A 21,861-nucleotide genomic window follows, 5' to 3' on the forward strand; every position below is an offset into this window, starting at 1 on the left:
CGTACAATCTAATATTTACATGTCTTTATTAAAAACCCAACTATATATATTTTTTCAACTATACATAAATTCTCTTAGTTACTCTGTATTTCTGCTGTGAATTCTGGTTTGAATATGACATTTAAAACTTTATATTAAAAAAGCTAATTGCCATAAAACTTTAAGATTTTTTTAACTAGATCTTTTAAAAAACAATTATAATACATCGATAATGTAATAGTTTTACACTGTGGTGTGTCTAATAATAAATGATCATGAATGAAATAATTTTTAACTTTTACAATAATTACTTTACAAGTTATATTTAAATTGCTTTTTAACAGGTTGATAGTATTAAAATCTTTACGGTAACGATGGATGTATGAATGCAAAACTCAATGCTTAGTTAAAAATCTTGCAACTACAAAAATTAAAAGATCAATAATTATTTTTTATTGGTTTCGATAAAGCCATGAAGGGTCTCAATTTTCTTTTAAATTAACAGGTCCATAAGATAATTGAGATGTCCTTGTGAACTTAATCTTGGTTTTATGGTTTGCATGTATGCTTAATCCACTACTAAAATAAATACGTGCATCGCCAATGGAATATTGAATTAAGTATTGTGGAAGCTATATATTTCTGGTCAAATTGCTTTTAAGTATTGTGGATGTAATATTAATACTATCATCTTCCGTTTCTTGTTGAATCTCAATAAATCCAACCTATCGCATTTATGTATTTGAGAAAAAGGCCAACGGTTTTAGAAGAACATAAAGCCTTCAATTATAGAACAATAAAGCGACCTCCAAAACTAGTAAGATCTTGTATCAAATGGTGCGACAAAGTTCATTATATAAAGACTTGAATCACAGGAAATCCTCAATCCACATCTCAAAATTAACAAGTCCTCAATTTTTTTAACACACCACCAACCCCAAATCCTAAGGTTCATTTCAATATGGCAATCTTGTCAAGTTTTGCTCCTTTGACCATTCTTAGTTTAGTCTTGTTAGTGGTTGGAATCATTGTGTCTGGGGTTGAAGCTAGGCCAAGAGCATTCTTTGTGTTTGGAGATTCACTTGTTGACAATGGAAATAACAATTACTTGGCCACCACGGCACGTGCCGATGCTCCTCCTTATGGGATTGATTACCCTCCAACTCATAGACCAACTGGTCGTTTCTCCAATGGCTACAACATTCCTGATCTTATCAGTTAAGTTCACATATCTCTTCCCACATTTTAAAACTTTTTTTAACTTCAACATTCATCTTTTAAGCTTCATTTTCCATCATGCATATTTGAAGTTTTGAACCCTTTTTGGTCATGTAGCTTTTCCTATAATAATTAACTTAACATAGACACATAAAGTTTATGTCTAACTAGTTGGGTTGTTTTCAGGTCAGAGACTTGGTGCAGAGTCAACATTGCCATACTTGAGTCCAGAATTAAGAGGAGATAAGCTACTAGTTGGTGCCAATTTCGCTTCAGCAGGAATTGGAATCCTTAATGACACTGGAGTTCAGTTTGTAAGTTCATTACTGGCTACTTGATAGTTACCTTTTCCCATTATATCTAATATGTGTTATGCCCATAACCTTGAGCACCAGAATATATAAACATAACCCAACATAAATTCTAAAATAATAATAAAATGGTAAAATTTAAGGAGTGCACTTAAAAAATGATTGTGTAACTTTTGCAGGTAAACGTGATCAGAATGTATAGACAGCTAGAATATTTTAAGGAGTATCAAAACCGAGTGAGTGCTATAATTGGAGCTTCAGAGGCTAAGAATTTGGTGAAACAAGCACTAGTGCTCATCACTGTAGGAGGCAATGATTTTGTAAACAACTACTTCTTAGTGCCCAATTCAGCAAGGTCCCAACAGTACCCACTACCTGCATATGTCAAGTATCTCATCTCTGAGTACCAAAAGCTTTTGCAGGTAACACCCTTTTGATTAATCAAAAGGATTAACAGTTAATGTCCTCTAATCTCTAATATGATACGTATATATATATATATATATGTTGCAGAGGCTATATGATTTGGGAGCACGCAGAGTTCTTGTGACAGGCACAGGACCCTTGGGTTGTGTTCCATCAGAATTGGCCCAACGTGGTAGAAATGGACAATGTGCTCCTGAACTACAACAAGCTGCAGCACTCTTCAACCCACAACTCGAACAAATGTTACTTCAACTCAACCGCAAAATTGCAACTGACGTTTTCATTGCTGCAAACACTGGAAAAGCTCACAACGACTTCGTTACTAACCCCCAACAATTCGGTACTACACACTACTAATAACTAACTTATCTTCATGTCATCTAACTCTATATCCTCTTGGTCAAGGTTCTAGACTGAGGTTGCAGTTGTGTTGCAACCATTGCCATTTGATGTGGGCTAAATGTGGTTGATGCAGTTTGCAATAACAATGTGGTTGCTATGTTCATAGGATTAGGAACCAAAATTTTTGTGACCATATGCCATCCATAATTTAAAATTGTTAAAGATTCTATGTTGATTAGTGATATGACCAAATTAAAATATATAAGTGGGGTATACACCCAATTCCAAACTCTAAGATAAAATCTTGCTCTAACTTGTGCAGTCATAAATAATCAAGTACTAACATTTGTGTTATTGTTGTTTTGTGTAGGATTTGTTACATCACAGGTAGCTTGTTGTGGACAAGGACCTTACAATGGTATTGGGCTATGCACAGCACTCTCCAACCTTTGCTCCAACAGAGAGCAGTATGCATTTTGGGATGCATTCCATCCATCTGAAAAGGCCAATAGGCTTATTGTGGAGGAAATTATGTCAGGTTCTAAAGCCTACATGAACCCAATGAACCTTAGCACCATCCTAGCTTTGGATGCAATTACCACATGAAGATAAACGAACCCAATAATCCTAGAACTTGTTTCACCTTCCATGCTAGTTCATGACCTCTTTCTACTTTTTTAGTACACCTATATTAATTGTAATTGTGATGATTATCGTATACTCTTCTGTATAAGTGAGGAACTAAATTTTAGGAAGAAAATAACTTCCGTTTACCAAAAGTAGAAATGGAGAATATATATGCCACATTCATTCCAAAAGGGACGATATGTTACACTGTCCCTTTTCGCCCTTTCTGAAGCGCAACCTTGGCAGTTATAAGAAACAAAAATGTTATTTCTACACTTTTATTTTTCTTTTATGCCTATCTTCTATGATAACAAAGTAAATTTAGACTTGAAGGATGTAGGCGTAACTCAATTGAAAACTCTAATCATGGTGATTACAAAAAATTCATATTTTTTATTTGTCACTTCTCAATTGAAATTTTTCTCAATAATGAATCATGCTTGAATGATATTTTCATTATGACTATGTTGGTTAAGATATTTCAGATTTTCAGCTAATTTTTATTTTTTTTACTAGTTAAAAAATTCATTTGGTGGTTCAATAAAATAAGTTTTTAGTTTAGTAGCTTCTAATGTTTTTTAAAATGTTACTTGAAGTTGCATTTTTTTAAACGCTATCTTCTAACTTCTAACTTTTTATATTTTATTTTCTTTTTATCTTTAACATATTTATCAATTTTTTTACTTTTCATTTTTAAATAAATAATTATTTATTCTTTTTCAGTAATTTTATACTTTTTTAGATATTTCAACAATTAGTTGTACTAAATATTTATAATTTAACAAATTAACTTTTCAGCTTATAACTAATTTTTCAGCTAACTTTGTTAAACATAACCCTAACTAGACAAAAGTATCTACTATCCAATTTGCTATTTTGAATATATCATTGGTCTTTGACTGTGTTTAGGTCTGATCATTTGCAATCCCACAAAGGAAATTGCTTCTTTGTTATGAATCCTGTTTCTTTAAGATTCTAGAATAAACTAGATAGGTGGCGCTTGTCATGTTGATGTTGTTGTTTTTAACATACTGTCCCTCAAAGGCTCAAACCATTTATCACATAAAATAGGATAAAATTTTTAGAGCTTGATATATATTATGCTGAGAATGAGGTATTATAAGTATTTGCTTTAAATAAGACAATGCATTCTAAATAGTATGTTAATTATGGGGAATATCATGAAACTGATTACAAACTTGAACGTATTAGCATTTAGCTGAATATACAATATGGGAAATAGAGTACAATTTTCCCAATAAAAATATTCATTTAATCAGATTATAATTTTTATAATACGACGTATGGATTTGCAAATTTGATTTATCGTTATGGTAACCTCTTGTTTTTTTTTTTTTTTGTAAACCATCCATAGACACTACGATTTGAAGGGTTCTAAATTTAATATTACAGCCACGATATTTTTGTCTTGATCGAACAATTTTGATTTATTCAACTAACATTTTCATTTTTTTTTAATCTTGCTTTGAATTGAATCAAGTAGTAACATATATAGCAAGGAGGATGAGCTCAAACTTTGCTTGTGGAATGCACTCCGTTACGCAGTGGTTACAACTTAGGGGTGAAAAACTTGAACAAATGAGAGATATATAGAGGCTGCATGATTTTAAAGGGTTAAGAACTTATACATCTTGGGTAATTTCATTTGATGTTAATTAGGTTTAAGTTAAAATTTAACATGGTATCATATAACAAAAAATAGTTAAATTTTTGCATGCATATAATATATATAATTTAATATTATATATATCTAATATTTTTTATAAATAAAAATATAACTACATTGAGTATAAAAAAATACTATATTTATTTATTTATATAAAACTATAGATACATTTTTCTAACTCTAATGATAGAAATAAAGATTCACTATATTCTTATTTTATTATAAAATTTATTGACGAGACACTTAATTATTTCACAAATAAAACCTATTAACATTTTAAGTCACACTCACACTCATATGAGTGAAAAAATTATTATTTGAATTATGAATAATGTTATTAAATATAAGTACTACTACTTAAATTATCAAATTCTATGAAATTGTTAATTAAAATAAACTAACTTAATTATTTTGTTGGTTTTGATAATTAATTATTTGTTTCTTATATATATATGGATTCAAGTAATATATGAGAAAAGAAATAAATTAGATATATAATAATTTGAGATAATTATATATGAATATCTCAACATCATAAACACTCGACTCAAGTTTATAGTAATATTTTTTTTTATCTCTTTTTCTATCACATTATGTTACTCATTATACGTATATTTTTCTCTGTTCTCTATCCTTATGCAATTAACATTGTAATTTCATGTATTATGTTTTAATAATTTTTTATATAAATTTTAAAGGTGGCCTAAAAATATTTCTATAATAATATATACACACTTTAAAAAAATTTACAGGGGTGCCAATGGATGTTTAACAACTCACAATCTCTTTGTCCTTCCTTCTTGATTCTCTTTATTAAAATGACGTCCAAAACAACTAAGCTAGACATCTCCATGAAAAATGTTTGTTAACCAACCACAAAACGATGGCAGAACGTACTAACAAATCAAATGTAAACTTGTACTTCTCGATCAACTCTAATAGTGATCTAAAACTTCTGCACAATTAGAAGTTCAACACTACTGCACCAACAAGAATCCCGTAGAGAAAGCCATTGACACGTGTGATGATGGCTGGACAATTTATATATAGAAATTATTATAATTATAACTAACTTATTGAATGTGAGAAAAATTAAAGTGTTTTTTTAAGTATGGAGCTTCAAATTGGATGTACATGTTGAATGCTTAAGCAAGACATCACAATATAACAAGTGTATAGTTGAATCCCATGTAAATATAAATTAACATCGATCTAAGTCTATTTGTTTCCTTAGACTTCTACTCTCTCCACACTTTCTCATTTAAATACTCTTCTTTGATGAAGTGGTTAACTTCACTCTCATAGCATACATTTGATATATGCTCTTATACTTTTAAATTTTGTTATCAATTGAATGGTTTAACAATATGTAACTATATCAGAAATTTAAACACAATTTTTTTATCTTAATATTCAAATATGGTCTTACGAATCTATAACTTCTTATCTCTTCACTACTACATAATAGCGATTCTACACCGGTTATAAAGCACATACAACATCGGTTGTTAACCGTCGTCGTAGAATGACAACCCATCTACAATGACGGTTAACAACCCGTCTTAGAATGTGGCACATTCTAAGACGGTCTCGTTCATAGATCCGTCTTAGAATGTGACACATTCTAAGATGAGTCTATGAATGCGACCGTCTTAGAATATGACACATTTTACGATGAATCTGTGAATGCGACTGTCTTAGAATGTGACACATTCTAATACGGGTATGTGAACACGACCATCTTAGAATGTGACACCTTTTAAGATGGTTATTGGCAGAACCTTCATAGAAATGTTTTTTTTTTTAATCAACTGATTTGTTTTCATAGCCACCTATATATTTTATCATTTTCAGACCACACAACTTGGCAAAAATTAAGGTAATGACATTACATACCAATACATGTAATGAAAAGAAAATCATGTTAGGTAGCTAGAGACGCAAGTCAAAGAAATTAAGTCATGTAGGAGAACAAAATTATATTGTTGCTATTAGAAAAACATAATGCTGTAGTACCTATGTTCAAATTATGTGATGATCCTTCAATGTTGTAAAGCTGGTTGTCTTCAAATTCTTATGTCCATGTGGCTTTTAATTGGTTGTACAAAAAGAGTTGCAAATCCTCATGCTTTTTTAGTATGTGTTTATCATCTAATTGGCAGTTATCTTCAGTTTTAGAATCTCTGATCTGCTTTGGATACAAATAAAAGTTGTTAATGTTACGGATTCATGGTTTGATAAAAATTCGTTTTTACAAAAGCTTTTCCAATTAGACAATTTATTTTATGAAAATTCAATTTGAATAAAAATCGATGTTAAAGTCACTGTAGGTTTTCCAATTAGACAAGTTATTTAACAACACCTTACATACTATAATACATGTTGGGTTAATCTGATTATCTACATCAATAACCATTATAGAGAACCTTTCAGTGAATTAATGATTTCTATCAGTTGATCTGTCATGTACCTTGGTCTAAATGCATACTTATATAATTGATTATTGTTATTATAAAACACACGATGGACTTGGTAACAATTAAGTACAAAAACTTAAAATAGATGCTATGGATTGAAATCCTAAACGACTCATCATGGAATAAAGTGACTCTTAATATGTTAGTATTTTCATTTCATCTATAGGTAGGTAGACTAAAAATGGGAGGCCATCTGTAATCTGCTTTTGAAGTTACAAAGTCACCCACCATTCCTATGCAGCGATTATGATGTACAAGACTACTACTACCTTACAACTTACAAGACATTCAAACCTTCACCAACTATATGCTCATAGAAGGGCAGATTCAATAAATTAACCAGATTCAATAATTTAACAAGTTCAATGTGTCAGACCTTATTCAATGCACCAAGGCTGATGACTTTAACCCCAATTTTATCAGCCCTGTGGATAGCTTGCTCAATTTGATTCTTGATTCCCTCAGTCGCAAATGGCAAGAAATACTGTAAAAATGTTGAAAAAAAAAATAAAAGTCAACCAATACTTGTTAATTTCCATTCTTTGCAGCATTCATGGTGGAAAAAAGGGAAATAAACAAAAAATGGATATAAATTAAGCCAATAAAGCTACCTGAAAGCCACATCTAGGTATAAGCCACGTTTGGTGAAGTTTGCCTCTGAGATAGTAGAAACTAACTAAAAAGGTCTAGGACGAAGCCCACATTGCTAGCAAAACTAGAAAAGTAATGGGCAAGCCTGGGAGCAAGAAGAACCTTGTTGTGTATGGCAATGAAGCAAAGGATCTATAAACAAATTGAACATGCATACTGGATGACACATCAACTATATGTGCTAGGAAAACACAATGGGGTACCATATCACCGTTTCCTGCAATGACAATTGAATGGTAATGGTAAAATTTTATTTTACATCAAAACATAGAATGCGGCTTCTGTGGAATGCTATTGGTGATGTAATGATGTTGAGTTCCCATAAAGCATTGAAGTCAAAATGAATAAAAGAAAAATTGGATGAAGTGATTATTAAAGCTGAACTTAGTACTTTGTGTGATTTCCATGAATATTGTTGAGGTTATTGCCAAGTGCATCAAACAAAGGCATGAAGAGGCACAAATTAGTGTCCTTATCAGAGTTGAGTACGTGGTGATATCTGCATCATACCATAGAAAGCCAATCAATGATACATACAACTCACAACTGCAAAGAAATGGACATGAATAAAGATAAGCTTTTGAACCAATGACATTTGATATTGAAGAAAGCTAAATACATTATGCGGAAAAATTTAAATAGGCTTCAAGCCTAACAAACATCTTTAGCTATTTGGTTCTCGAAGAATTTAATAGCCTCCTAGTTGTTGAACTTGTGGACTAGTTGTTTACATGAACTTCTCTCTTCATAACAGAGAACCTTAAATTATTAGCTTTAGGCCCTTTTTTTTTCCATCCACCCCTCTCTTAATGGTATGTTTGTATGGACAAGGACAAAGAGAAATAAAAGCACTTAAAATTATTGTTTAGGTAATTAATTAGTGATGTTGCTTGAAAGTTCTATAAAAATAGGAAAAGCAAATAAGGATTTTCAATTTTTATGTAATTATCCAAAATCACAGTTCCTCTAATTTATATAAACTTTCTTCCCAACTCAAATTTTTCTTCACTTGTTTCTTTCGCTACCAACATTCAAGTATGCCATAAAGAACCTGAAGTGTCACAACTATTCACGTACGGTTTCGTTTGTACTATAGGACACACAATAAATGCTTTTGACTTGCCGTCCTAAAAATTTGATAGAAATCAATGCGAGCTTTCTTATGTCTAGTTGAGGATCAAATATATGATGCCAGTAACTAAGATTTATATTGGAAAATTATGGATGCAACAAATGTAAATTAACTTACGTCGGTGTGTATATCTACTATCTAAGACATGGAAGTTTCTCGAACAATTGATGAGGAAAAATTTCAACATTGCAGTGGCCCAAGCATTTCAGGAAATAAAAACTCAAAACATAACCATATATCATGCTTGCTGATCCATATCCCATCAAAGAAGCCCCAAGGATAGGGATTCCAATGATTACCGTCATAAGGTGATGCTCCAAAAGTGTTGCATTTCCAGTTGTAGGAAAATAAGTCATATTTCAATAACCAACACAACATTAAAGTATTTTGCAATGAATATAAGATAATAAATGTATTTTTAAGTTTGGCCTGGAGAATTATTTACAAGTCTTCCTTTTTTTAACAATCAGATAGGTCCAAAATCAGAATACAAGAGGAGGCTTAAAATGAAGAAGGGTAAAGTTTATATATGATTCTCACCAGTAAAAGACTGTGGTACAGGAGATCAATGATGAAGTGAATGATAATGGGTGAAAAGATAGTCTCCATGGAACTTCCTATGCACCCATAATAAAGTGGCTTTGAGATTCCCACATGAAGAACCAAAGCAACAATAATACCTTTTACATTCCAAAGAGAAAGATGCTAAAGAAAGGGAAACATATACCATATATGCCATGGAGGCAACTAGTGCATGCAGAATCAACAAATTGTCCCTATTGGAAAAAAACAAGTATATTAGAATGTACATATGAAACCATTTTCAACATAATGTAATTTCAATACAATAATTAAAAAGAGAGAGAGACAGAAACAAATCCATTTTGAATTGTTTACTAGTCCCATTCTTTGTGAATCTGCTTGAAATCAACACCCTTTTAAACAATCCATTGATTTCTGGTTAGAAAAAAGGCCCATACAATAGATACTATATATATCATTGGAAAGCAAATAAAGATGACACACATAACCTATGTCAGTACAAGTAAAAATTAACATAACAAATAAATAAGCATGGCATAGCTAGATGTTTTTGTACCTTGTATGTTCCAAAGTTCTCCCAAGGCCATGCTGATAAAGGAGGCCCCATTTCAACAACTGCACAACTATATTGCAATTAAGATTCCCTTGTGATCAAACATAATTGGTCCACACTATATTGTCTTTTCTTCTAGGCACCTATATGCTTTTTTTGTTGTTTCTCTCTGTATTTATTAAGAAGACAATAGTGTCGAAAGAAAGCAGCAACCGAATACGAAAAAAGAAAAGAAAGAAACCAGCAACCCCAAATATGTAGACATACAACATGCCATATAGATTCATTGAACACCTCATCTCTGTAACTATAAATAATTACACAAAACTTATGGAATGTATATGTGCTACCTGATTTTTCTTCTTGTTAGATGCACTGTCAATAGGACTACCATAATGCGGATAACAATGACCTGCAACCAATTAGTGTGCCACAACAAAAACACTTATCCTATAGGGATGAGTACAAATTGCAACCACAAAACATTGTGCAATGACTTCGGTCCACAAAAATATTAACAAAGAAATATATAATAATGTTGAATTAAATGTCAATTGACCATAATTGTTTATAATGTAAACAATGAAAATGTTAACTTCCAAACAAAAATCTTCCTATGTCATCTAAATTTTTCTAACTTCCATGTTTTTAAGTTGTAGAAAATATGCTGCCCATTTCTTGCGTAGTGATGTCATGGCTTCCCTGTCTAACGCTGTTCCATCACAAAACCACTACAAAATTGTAAACATGAAATTAGTGTCATACATCAAGCATTAAGGTAGGATTTGATACCAAAGTAACAAATTAGGTATTGTTATAGTATGCATACCTTGTTCCATTCATTCTTCAAACCGTCGCTGACTATGCACCACATCCAATGCATGACATAATATCCACACTCATAGCTTCCGGGTTGAACATGACTCTAAATGCAGTATGAAATTACCTAAGCTAGTACTTTTATACTAACACATGGTACTAATTTGAAATGCCTATTGATGAAATAATGACATACCTTTGGTTCAATCCATCGAGGTGCAGCTTCATCTGCCTTACCTTCCAAACTACTGGATAATTTCTTCATTGCACTAGTTTCCAAAATGACAAAAACGTATATAACATAAAAAATACTTTGTTGCTATACTACACTTGGTAAACAATAAATTTGTTATAATTTTAACAATAACCTGTTAATTGCAACCTTGATGTGAACATCAGGCTTTTTACGTAAAGAAGAAAATCAAACAACAATATTGTCCCGTGGACACATAACAAGAAGTTGTCAATGTGTCTTGAAGTAAAAAAATGTAATTAAAGAACTTATAATGCAAACTTTTTCACAATAATGACATCAATTTCACTTACTGATTCAAGTAAGGTCCTAAGTACACTTGTCAATGTGATTACTTGACCCACGTTTCAATGTATTATTGACATTCTTCACGTCTGTCCTTTGCGTGGTGTATAGAATGTGGCTCAAGGAAACCATACACTGAACCATAACCTAAGCTTGTACTTCAATCATTCATAAACCTATTTCAAACATTTGACATGAATATTGTTAAGCATATATTGTAAAGAATATTAATTATGACTTAACTTGTACGACACCTTCTAAACCTAATTTACTTACATCATCCACAGGTGTAGTATAGATATGTTCAAACATTTGTCACCTAAAATGATTTCAGTAACATCTGCATGTGTGATTAAAAACCCATCTTTTGCATTAGGTATCCCAAATTTTGTCCCGTCCCACGACAACTCAATTGGCTTTTGGTAAACATCAAACAAGTTCTTAACCAATTCTCCCAATGGATTAATTGTAGCCACTGTGTCGCCACTTTCAGTAGGTCCAACCGACTTCGGAACACCCTTTTGTGAATCCTACATGGTTAATGAAAATAACAATTATTCTAATTTTGTTTAAGAATGTCACAAAAATTAATACATTCAGAGGGAATAGAAAAAACCTCATCAAACACAACTTTTACAAGATGTGTCAGCCATCCGATGAATGTGCCAATGGTTCACCTCACAAACTGAACCTCTAACGTTGGAATGGGACTTGAGCGTCATTGTTGTAAACTGTGACAACACTCACCCGAAGCACGTCATATGCATAAGGGACATTGTGTATGGTGGATGAATTGTCATACATTCTTCCCAATGCCACTAGCCAAGTACTCTGTTCAGCAACTATGTACAAGCCCATAGTATCCACACGAACATCAAAAGGCTCTTTACCTAATGCATTTGTGTCAGCTTCAACACAGCTCCCCTTCATGCTCACACGTGCAGCTAAAAGTTCTATATCCGGCGCCTCAACGGGGGGTGAGAGATGTGATGCAATCTAGGATAACTCTATTTTTATTGCTTCTTTTAACTCTTGTTTAATTATCTCCAAACTACGTTTGTTTTCCTCTTCTACTTTCCTCCTCCACGCCTTCTACAGGTGCTTGTTTTCCTCTTCCACCTCTTTCCTCCACTCATCCTTGAGGTTACCGATGATGTCAGCCAATTTTTGTTGGGTGATTGATGTGGACGAAGTGTTGGAGCCACATGAGGCTTGTCCAAAGTATTGGCAGATTGTGACACCTGTCCCTGCAACACGAACACGACCTGGATGCTTAGGTCGGCCAATAGCAGTGTTCAGTATGTCCTCATGAACATGCAGAACAAAGTTGTCCTGCGTTGTTTGTTCCTCTAAAAAATCCTGCGAGCAACACAATATGGATTTACATTTCAATGTTCATTGTTATAAAACAATAATTTGACTTTGACTGTGAACAAACGACACATGAACTCACAATTTTGTCTGATATTTGTTGTGTTGCTGCATAGGTCATCTGCCCATATCGCTTTGTGTGGGCCATCTTCCACTTGACATGTCTCAAAATGGGGGATGGAGGGTCCACGGTCTTTGATGAATTTTCAGTAAACTCAGCTTCGTGTTCTCGTGTCTTCCTCTTCTCGTCCATAAGTTTTTTTTCAAGAAGATCATAACGCCCAGGAGATAGTAAGTGGGGGTAGTCAATGTATTTTTTAATTTCCTGTGCCTTTTTCCATATTCCCTTACAAAAATAATTAACAATTTGCACAAATTATTCAATAACAAAAATCATACTTAATTCAATTTGAAATACAAATGTACTTAAACAAACCTGCCAATTAGGGGTTTGGCGGCTTTTTGCAAATTCGGCCCATGTAGCTGGATCAATACCATACTTAAAGGTAGGATCATCTATTTGTTGACCCTCATTGTCAGCATAAACAAATTTTGTCGTCAAGGAAGACTTAAATTGCCTCCATCTAGTAGCGACTATTGACATGACCTTCTTTTTCGCATTGCCACCTTCAGGGATGTCAAATTTGCCCTGCAAATCAAAATTGTTATGTAACAGTAAGTCAATGATCATTTTTTAAACTTAGTTAAAGATAATGTTATACATACGTGTACTTAAATGCACTTACCAAAATGTCATCCCATATTAGGTCTTTAGAGATTTTGGGACAACATTCCAATTGGAGTGGACAATAGGAATTTTTTCTCGTGCCACAACCCCCAGATAACTATGAAACTTTTCTTTATGAGGGTCTGATCCTCTCCTAGTCGTAGGATTGATGTTAACAATTGGTCGCGGCTGATCCAAGCTTCTAACAGTGAGCCTTCTTAGCCTGGTGGATTGTCTAGTCTTCCTTGACGTAACCTCCGGAGGAATATCTGAATGTGGAGGGGACCTTGGGGGTGTTGCCATGACTCTGCGCAAATAAAACAAATTGAGTTAGGACATAGTGAGTTATATAAACAACATATAAGCATTAAGTTGTAAATATCCAAATAAATAAATGTATTACAATTATGAAAGATGTATGCTATATACATTACTTTGTTCTTACGCAGTTACATAGGAATGTTCTCCCATAAACCTTCATCATGATCATTACGATTTGCATGTACATCATCCTCCTCGTGTTCAACATTTATCGAAGGCATTTGTTGGGAGAAAGGCGGCATGTCGTTGACATCAAGTGTTGAACCATCAATATGGGAATGTTCTCCCATAAACCTTCATCATGATCATTACGATTTCCAAGTGTTGTTTGTCTAAACCAGTTGATGAAAGTTCTATTGTGCTTTTGCAACAACCTCATATTGTTCATTTTTGGGTGAGTACCAGTGACATGTTGTTTTTGAGCATCTATGTATGGGATCACCTCTACTGTGTTGTTTAATACTTATAGATGAGCTTGTGACAGCTGTTGCCGATCCATGGTTACAACATTAAATCCTTGTGTATCCCTACCATGAATAGTGCAGTCATGACAACTTTGAGGAACGTATCTTTCAACAATGCTTGCCTTTGATCGATATTGATTCTTTGTATATCCTTTCAACACCTTCATATAACGTTCAACCAAATACATCCAACGTAAAAAGATGGGCCCACACGATCGAATCTCCCATACAAGATGAACAATTAAGTGAATCATGATGTCAAAAAATGATGGGGGGAAATACATCTCCAATTCACATAGGATAATGGAAGCCTGATTCTCCAAATCATCCAATTGTTGAGGGTCAATGACCTTCCTACAGATAGCATTAAAGAAAAATAAAACAAGCAAGTTATGACAAGCCTAACTTTCTCAGGCAAGATACCATGAACTACCACTAGCAACAGTTGTTGCATTAACACATGACAATCATGAGATTTCAAGCCAACCAACTTCAAATCATTAACTGACACAAGACTCTTGATATTGGAAAAGTATCCTTGTGGGACTTCTACATTTCTCAGACAATGACAAAAAAAAAATCTCCTTGGTTGACATTGTGTAACATGCTGGGGGCAAATACGTTCACTGACCTTGTGCTTGCGGATGCAACTGCTCTTGTATACCCATGTCAACCAAATCCTGATGACATTTCAAACCATCATTTGTCTTGCCTTTGATGTTAAGAAGGGTGTCAATTAAACCACCACACACATTTTTCTCCACATGCATTACGTCCAAACAATGTCATACATGTAGATTATACCAATAAGGAAGATCAAAGAACACTGACCTTTTCTTCCAAATGTTCTTCTCAGACGGATCCTTCCTTTGTGTCTTACCAAAAACAATTATGATTCTTTCACCCGATCATAAACTTCCTGTCCAACTAAGGGTTTCAGTGCACCTTCAATCTCATGGGTTCCATTAAATGCTTTCTTCAATCGCCGATACGGGTGATAATGTTTAAAAAATGTTCGGTGCCTTGTATATACTGTCTTCTTTCCATGTTTCAGTTGGATGTAACTCATGTTTTTCTCCCAGATTGGACATGCATGGTGTCCTTTCACACTATATTCGCTCAAATTCCCATAAGCTGGAAAGTCATTAATGGTGGAAAATATCATTGCACGCAACCTGAAGGTTTGTTGAACATTCCCATCATACACATCTACCTCGTCTACCCAGTATTTTCTCAAGTCTTCAATCAAGGGAGTAAGATGCACATCAATATTATTTCCTAGATGTCTTGGACCCGCTATTATCATACACAACATAATATATTTTCACTTTATGCATAACCAAGGAGGAAAGTTGTAAATCATTAGCAAAACAGGCCATGAACTGTGGCTTTTGCTCAAGTTACCAAATTGATTCATGCCATCTGAAGCAAGACCAAGCTATAGGTTTTTTGGATCCTCTCCAAATTCAGGATACAAGTGATCAATTGTCTTCCATTGTGGAGAATCAGTGGGATGTCAGAGCAACCCATAATTTATTTTTCCTTCTACATGCCATCTAAGGTTTTTTGCATCGTCTGCACTAACAAACAATCGCTTAAACCTTGGTATAATTGGAAGATACCAACAAACCTTTGTTGGACAATTGCTGTTTGTGGCTACATCATCACTACATTCGCCATCGTTCACTTTGTAGCGTGATACCCCACATGTCGGGCAATTGCATATTTCCACAAACTGATTTCTGTACATAATATACTCATCAGAGCATGCATGAATTTTCTGGTACTCCATACTCACAAGACATAATATCTTCTTTGCCTCGTAGTGACACTTGGGTAACATGTTATCGTTAGGAAACATATTCTTCAATAACACAAGCAACTTAGTGAAACTTTTGTCACTCCACCCAAATCTGGCCTTCAAGTTCACCAAAGCTAGTACCGCGGATAATCGAGTGAAGGTTGTGCACCCCAAGTACAATGGTAGCTTGGAATCAGTTTGTAATTTTTGATAATAAGGCGCATGAGCTTGCAAAAAACCCTCTTGGCCAAGCTCGCGTATCATGTCTTGCATACGATCTCCGATTTGTACATGTACCACCTCAGTGTGAGGGGCTGTTGACATGTGTGGCAATTCACCATGCCATATCCAATTTATATAAGTTAGACTGAACCTGTCACATATAAGATGTGATCTAATGTCATTCAATGACTAACGTCTCCCATTGACACCGTTAACACATGGACAAAAATAATTTCCACCTAACACTGGTGCATATTGTTGCACAAATTGCAAGAAATCTTCAACCCCCTTCTGATAGTTGTCACTTATTTGTGGTGCTTGAATCCAACTTCGATTCATGTTTTGTGTTCTATGATATTGGCTATGTTATCCCATATGCATGAAAATCTCACTTTTTCCATATAAAGGTCAGGTCCTATCCCGTTCAGGAACACCATTTTTTGCTTCATTCATGTGTTCAATTTGATGAAATTTCGGCAACATTTTGCATTGGTCTCCAAGTACACGAAATGAAAGCAGTCACATAAATTGACCACAATCAAGTATGCACTCGAAAAACAAAGCAATAAGCAATAAACTGAAGTTTCATCAAATATAACACAACATACTTAACCTATAACTATGAATGAAGTAAAAAAAAAGAGTTCCCAAACTATCCGAATGGACAATTCAAGATTCTATACCACGACTAATCCAAACTATCCGCATTAATCAAGGTATGGAATCTCAAATGGGAAACTAAAGTTCACTCAAAATGCACATGTTTTTAATGGAAAATAATAGTCATATATGAGCAACAAACCAAGTATCCAATTAAATGTCGGACTGAGTTCCATACCTAGAAAGATGCTTGTAACAATAAGTATGAGTGTGGTAAAGGCAGCTTCAAATTGTATGACTTTATCTTCGGACAAGCAACAACAACATAAAAGCACCTTAAATTCCTATGCCAGTGAAATTGTAGTACCTACAACGAATAAGTGTAGGTGACAAAATTAAGTTGCGCATTTTGAATAGAGTTTCATTGTAGATGTTGAAGTTATAATGTGTATTGCAATCCTTGTTCGCATTATCCACTTGTTTTAATCAATTCATATAATTTAATGCATATGTATTCAGCAAAAATAAAATTATTTTATTTCTTAACTTCTATTGGAAAAAGGGCTAGCAACTTAACCAAAAATAAAATATAAACTTGTCCCATAAGATTTTTCTTCTTTTGGTCTCTTATCACATAATATAGGTTTGTGTTGAATTGTCCAAAGTTTCTTCAGTCTTCACCTACATAAATGATAGAAAATTGACATCCTTAAACCCAATTAACCAAGCTAAAAAGCACCTTAGTTAAACCAAGCAGCACTAGAGGTGAAGCATAATTTTAACCAATCTTTCATTACCATAAATAGAAAATATGTATATTATAGTAGGTAAACAATATTGAGTAAAATTCTTAGCTTCCTCTCTTATTTTCGTTGACCAAGTGGGTTTTCTTGTCCTTCAATTAAATTACAGGCAGAGCCAATAAAGGAGTTGAGTGCGGTGAAGCATTGCAAATGCTATAGAAACATGAGCACGTGTGCCATTTAAGTAAAAGCTAACATTGTTGACTCAATGTTTCTTACTTGGCCAACTCCTCATTAGAGAATTCAACCACCAAGTTTTATGGTTTTACTACTTCAGCAACATGAGATAAAGCCTTTACTTTGAAGTGTCAATGTGGTTTGGAAATTAACCACCTAACATGCATACTTGAAGAATTGACACAACAGTGCAAAACCTGAATGTGGTACTACTATAAAACACTGACTCAAATCTATATTCTCGGCAATACAAGGCTACTTAGCAATACAAGGGTACTTTTTGCTGCATGTATGTTCTCACTTGCATCAATTGCTTTGGCAGCTCTGTCTGGGACATATATCTTTGGTGACTCCTTCACAGATGTTGGAAACAATAATTTTCTACAATATTCTTTAGCCAAATCTAACTATCCTTGGTATGGGATTGACTACAGTGGTGCCCAGGCCACTGGAAGATTCACCAATTGAAGAACTATTTTATCATATGTATTTCCTCCATCTCCGTACTTTTCTTGTTTTTGTTTCTTCTTTATATTGAATACGAGTTTAATTTCTATTAATGTGAGTGGCAAATCTAGGATCCTGAGTCACTAAGTAGCAGGGGCAATCTATTCAAAAAAATAATACTCAAAGGTGTAAACTATGCTCTGGTGGGGCAGTTATTGTTAATCATACTGGACTTTACTTTGTAAGCAAAACATCTTCAAACCCTCCGGACTTTCTATTTACAGGTTAGAATTTGAGTAGCCTCTCAGCTAACTTACATTCTGTGTTTTGAATATTTTAGATTCACAAATTATCTTTTGACGATGAAATAAACAATTTCAAGAAAACCAAAGAAGTAAGAAACAAAGTTTAAGGCATAACAAATGATATTACTAATTTTCTTTTTAATCACTTTCTGTATGTCTATGGAGTTATAGAGTTTAAGTTATTTTTCATGAAAGCTAAGTTGAAAATTTTAAATCATGGGTTTGATATGTTTCCAATAACCTTAAGGTTTGAGGGTGAACCTTCTCTACGAGGGACAAAATGAAATATCCAAAAGGTTGTGAGGGTCAGGTTCAACCTAGTGGCTTATGCCTAATAATGGCTTAAAGGCTTAAATAGGGAATGGTTTGCGTCTAATGTCGGATGCTATATATCAAAAGTTTCACCTTTGCTAATAGATCAAGCTTTTAGCATGGTGTAAACGTTGTTGGTTGTATCACCTGCATTTGTCAAGTTACCCTTAGTTCTGTACAAGTCCATTAAAGATTTTAAAATTATGGTATACTTATTTGTTTTATGACCTTTATCTTGTTATGTAGTATGCTGAACTTTGACAATTCTATTTCTACCAAAGCAACACTATCTTATCTCTCCAAAACTCTCTAGCACATCTGTTCATGTCTCATACAAGTCTTAGATATTTTAGTTCTCTTTTTGTAGTAGATAGAGTTTAGGAACTATATTATGATTCTAGTGGTTATGATTTCATCTTTTTGAGCAGCTGACTCAGTTATCTCTTTCAATTCTTAAATAGAGAAGGGGGTGCCTGTACATTAAACTATTCACCAGTCAGGGGAATTTATTGTTACCTGTCCAAGGGCATACCACTGCGGCTTCAATTTTGCCTTCAACTGTGTAGAGCCTGTGAATGTGGCTCCTATTGATTGGCTTGTGCATGGCCAAAATGCTGTTGAGCTTTACAGTTTGTAGTGTTGTAAGACTTCAATGTCTCATGACAAGTTATTATTTGGATGTGCTTAGGAAGCCATGCATGCCCTTGTCCCTTGTAGAGCTAAGTGTTCATGGAAAACAAAATCTAAAATATATAAAATGAAGACGTGCTTGTGGGAAAAATGGAGTTCTTACCAAGGCAGTTAAGGTAATGATTCTTGCATAGTCTTTATCTTTGATCATAACCCACTCCACATATTTTATAAAGCTTTATAACACTTTGATTGGCATTTATTATTTAATTTTAGTTCCCATGCAGATACTTGTTCTTCATTTCATTTTTTTCCATATTTTGTTACCCTTATTTTTGACAGACAACAATAACTATGGAAAAGGAAAGCCTTCACTTTCTTCCAACTCATTTAAAGAAGCTGAGGATGGACAATAAATTTGATTTGTTTGAGGAAATAGAATGCTTCTCTTGCTTCTATGATTTGCACCTATCTGCCTTATGTTGCAAGTGCTCTCCTCACTGTTATTGTTGTCTCAAACACTCAAATTTGTTTTGCTTATGCGAAATGGACAACAGGTTTATTCTATTTCGTTATACTATGAATGAACTAAGTACATTGGTTGAAGCATTAGAAGGAGAATCACATCCTATTGAAGTGTGGGTAAATAGAAACTCTGGAATGGTTTCTGGTAATGCTGAGGATGCTTGCATTTATAAACAAGATGTGGAGAGTGCCATTTGTCAAACCCAGAGTTACAAAGAAGGGAAAAATTCAACTTGTGCAGGAACTAATGATAAGTCAAATTCAACTATACCTAGTAGTTCTTACGACCACATTTCAGCAGAATTAGTCCACTCAGAGTCAAATTCTACTATACCTAGTAGTTCTTACAACCATGCACATTTCAACCACATGACAATAGAAAGTTTCAGAATTGCACCAATTATCTAAATACAAGTAAAAATATGTTACATGTTAAACCATTCAGACATTTTTATTTATCAATTAACCCAATACCCATGTCCCTGGATATGGTACAGGGTATGAAAAGGTCGGACCTGTACCCTGACCATGTAGTTCATCTGAAGGCTTTAAATGAATATGGTAAATTTTCAGCCTTTACCATAATATTTAATTTTCATTGGACGCCTTTTTACTATGTTCCTATGTTCGTGGCTACCTAATATTAGAAACAATTTTCTGACTGTGAATCATTTATATGATAATTTATTTGTTAGGTTATTAAACCTGTTAATTTAATTAACAAGTTGAAAACTCAGTTGTAAGGCTAAATTTGCAAAGGATTGTTAATTAGAACAAAAGTAATTATATTAACCTAGACTTGTACCATAATTATATGATATTGATAACTAATTTAGATAATCAGTAGTAATAATTAGTAACTACATAATATTGTTGATATCGTAAATGAATTTGGTGTTAGTGTGTCAACCTTTTGTTGATAGTCATGAACTTGTATAAATATTGTTCAAATAAAATTTTGTTTATTACAACTGACAGACTAAGATCTTAGGGAAGCAAAGCTTAAAATCAACAAGGATATAAACTTCCATTTATAATCCAAATTGTTGACTTCACTACTATGCCAAAATAAGACACTTTATTTGCTCACTCAGACACATAACATTATAAGATTGAAGTTTTCTCATTTTTGTCATAGCTCCATGATCACTACCTACTTTAAGAAATTCTAGAGCTACCTTCCATGCTTCAACACGGTATAGTAAAAGCCTACACTAATGACTGTACTCTCAATATCATTTTGAATATATAATGAAAGGAGATAACTGAGAAAAGTAGCCTATAATGAAAATACCAAACCCTTAAGTCGCCAGAAGTAAAAAAAGAACCAAAGCTACATTGGGAAGGAACAACAAACTTCAACAGAACAACTATAACAAAAACTAAATTTGGATATTATGTGTTAGGGGAAACAAGGGCTTTTGTGAGACATGTCATGTAAGGTAATGTTAATTGAACATAATGAATAGGGAAACATTATGGTAAAACTTCCCTCCCTACCTATTTTTCTTGTCCTATGAAAATTGTTATTTTAAACCCTTTATCATAGTGCTTCAAGTAGTTCAAAGTTGTAGTGGTTTGTTGTTTTTAATTTTTTAACTTTTGTTGTTGCTAACTTCTGTCTATGTGGTTTCTCTTGGTGTACATTTTAGAATATTTAAGCATTCCAGATTAGGCTTGCATATACTAACATGAGCTGACAACTGAATCTGTTAGTGAGAACATAGTAATGAATAGTGTGCAATAGTGGTGTCATAGCAACATCATGGACCAGCCCTCGACAGCAATAACTTTCAAATATTGGAGGGGATTTCAATAAAGGTTGTTGTGGTGGCAATAGTGGCAAAATTTTA

The 21,861-nt window shown here is 33.6% G+C and overlaps 1 protein-coding gene across 1 annotated transcript; it reads left to right on the forward strand.

Moving 5' to 3' along the window:
- Nucleotides 1-869: 869 nt before the first annotated feature.
- On the forward strand, nucleotides 870-3,094 carry LOC114399599 (GDSL esterase/lipase At5g33370-like). The gene is made up of 5 exons (XM_028361805.1): nucleotides 870-1,196; nucleotides 1,384-1,511; nucleotides 1,688-1,930; nucleotides 2,022-2,274; nucleotides 2,647-3,094. The coding sequence occupies exons 1-5, from the start codon at nucleotides 941-943 to the stop codon at nucleotides 2,880-2,882; spliced, it is 1,116 nt and encodes a 371-aa protein (XP_028217606.1). The 5' UTR covers nucleotides 870-940; the 3' UTR covers nucleotides 2,883-3,094.
- Nucleotides 3,095-21,861: the final 18,767 nt, after the last annotated feature.

This window comes from Glycine soja, chromosome 19 (genome assembly GCF_004193775.1).
Source record: "Glycine soja cultivar W05 chromosome 19, ASM419377v2, whole genome shotgun sequence".
Lineage (NCBI taxonomy): Eukaryota > Viridiplantae > Streptophyta > Magnoliopsida > Fabales > Fabaceae > Glycine > Glycine soja.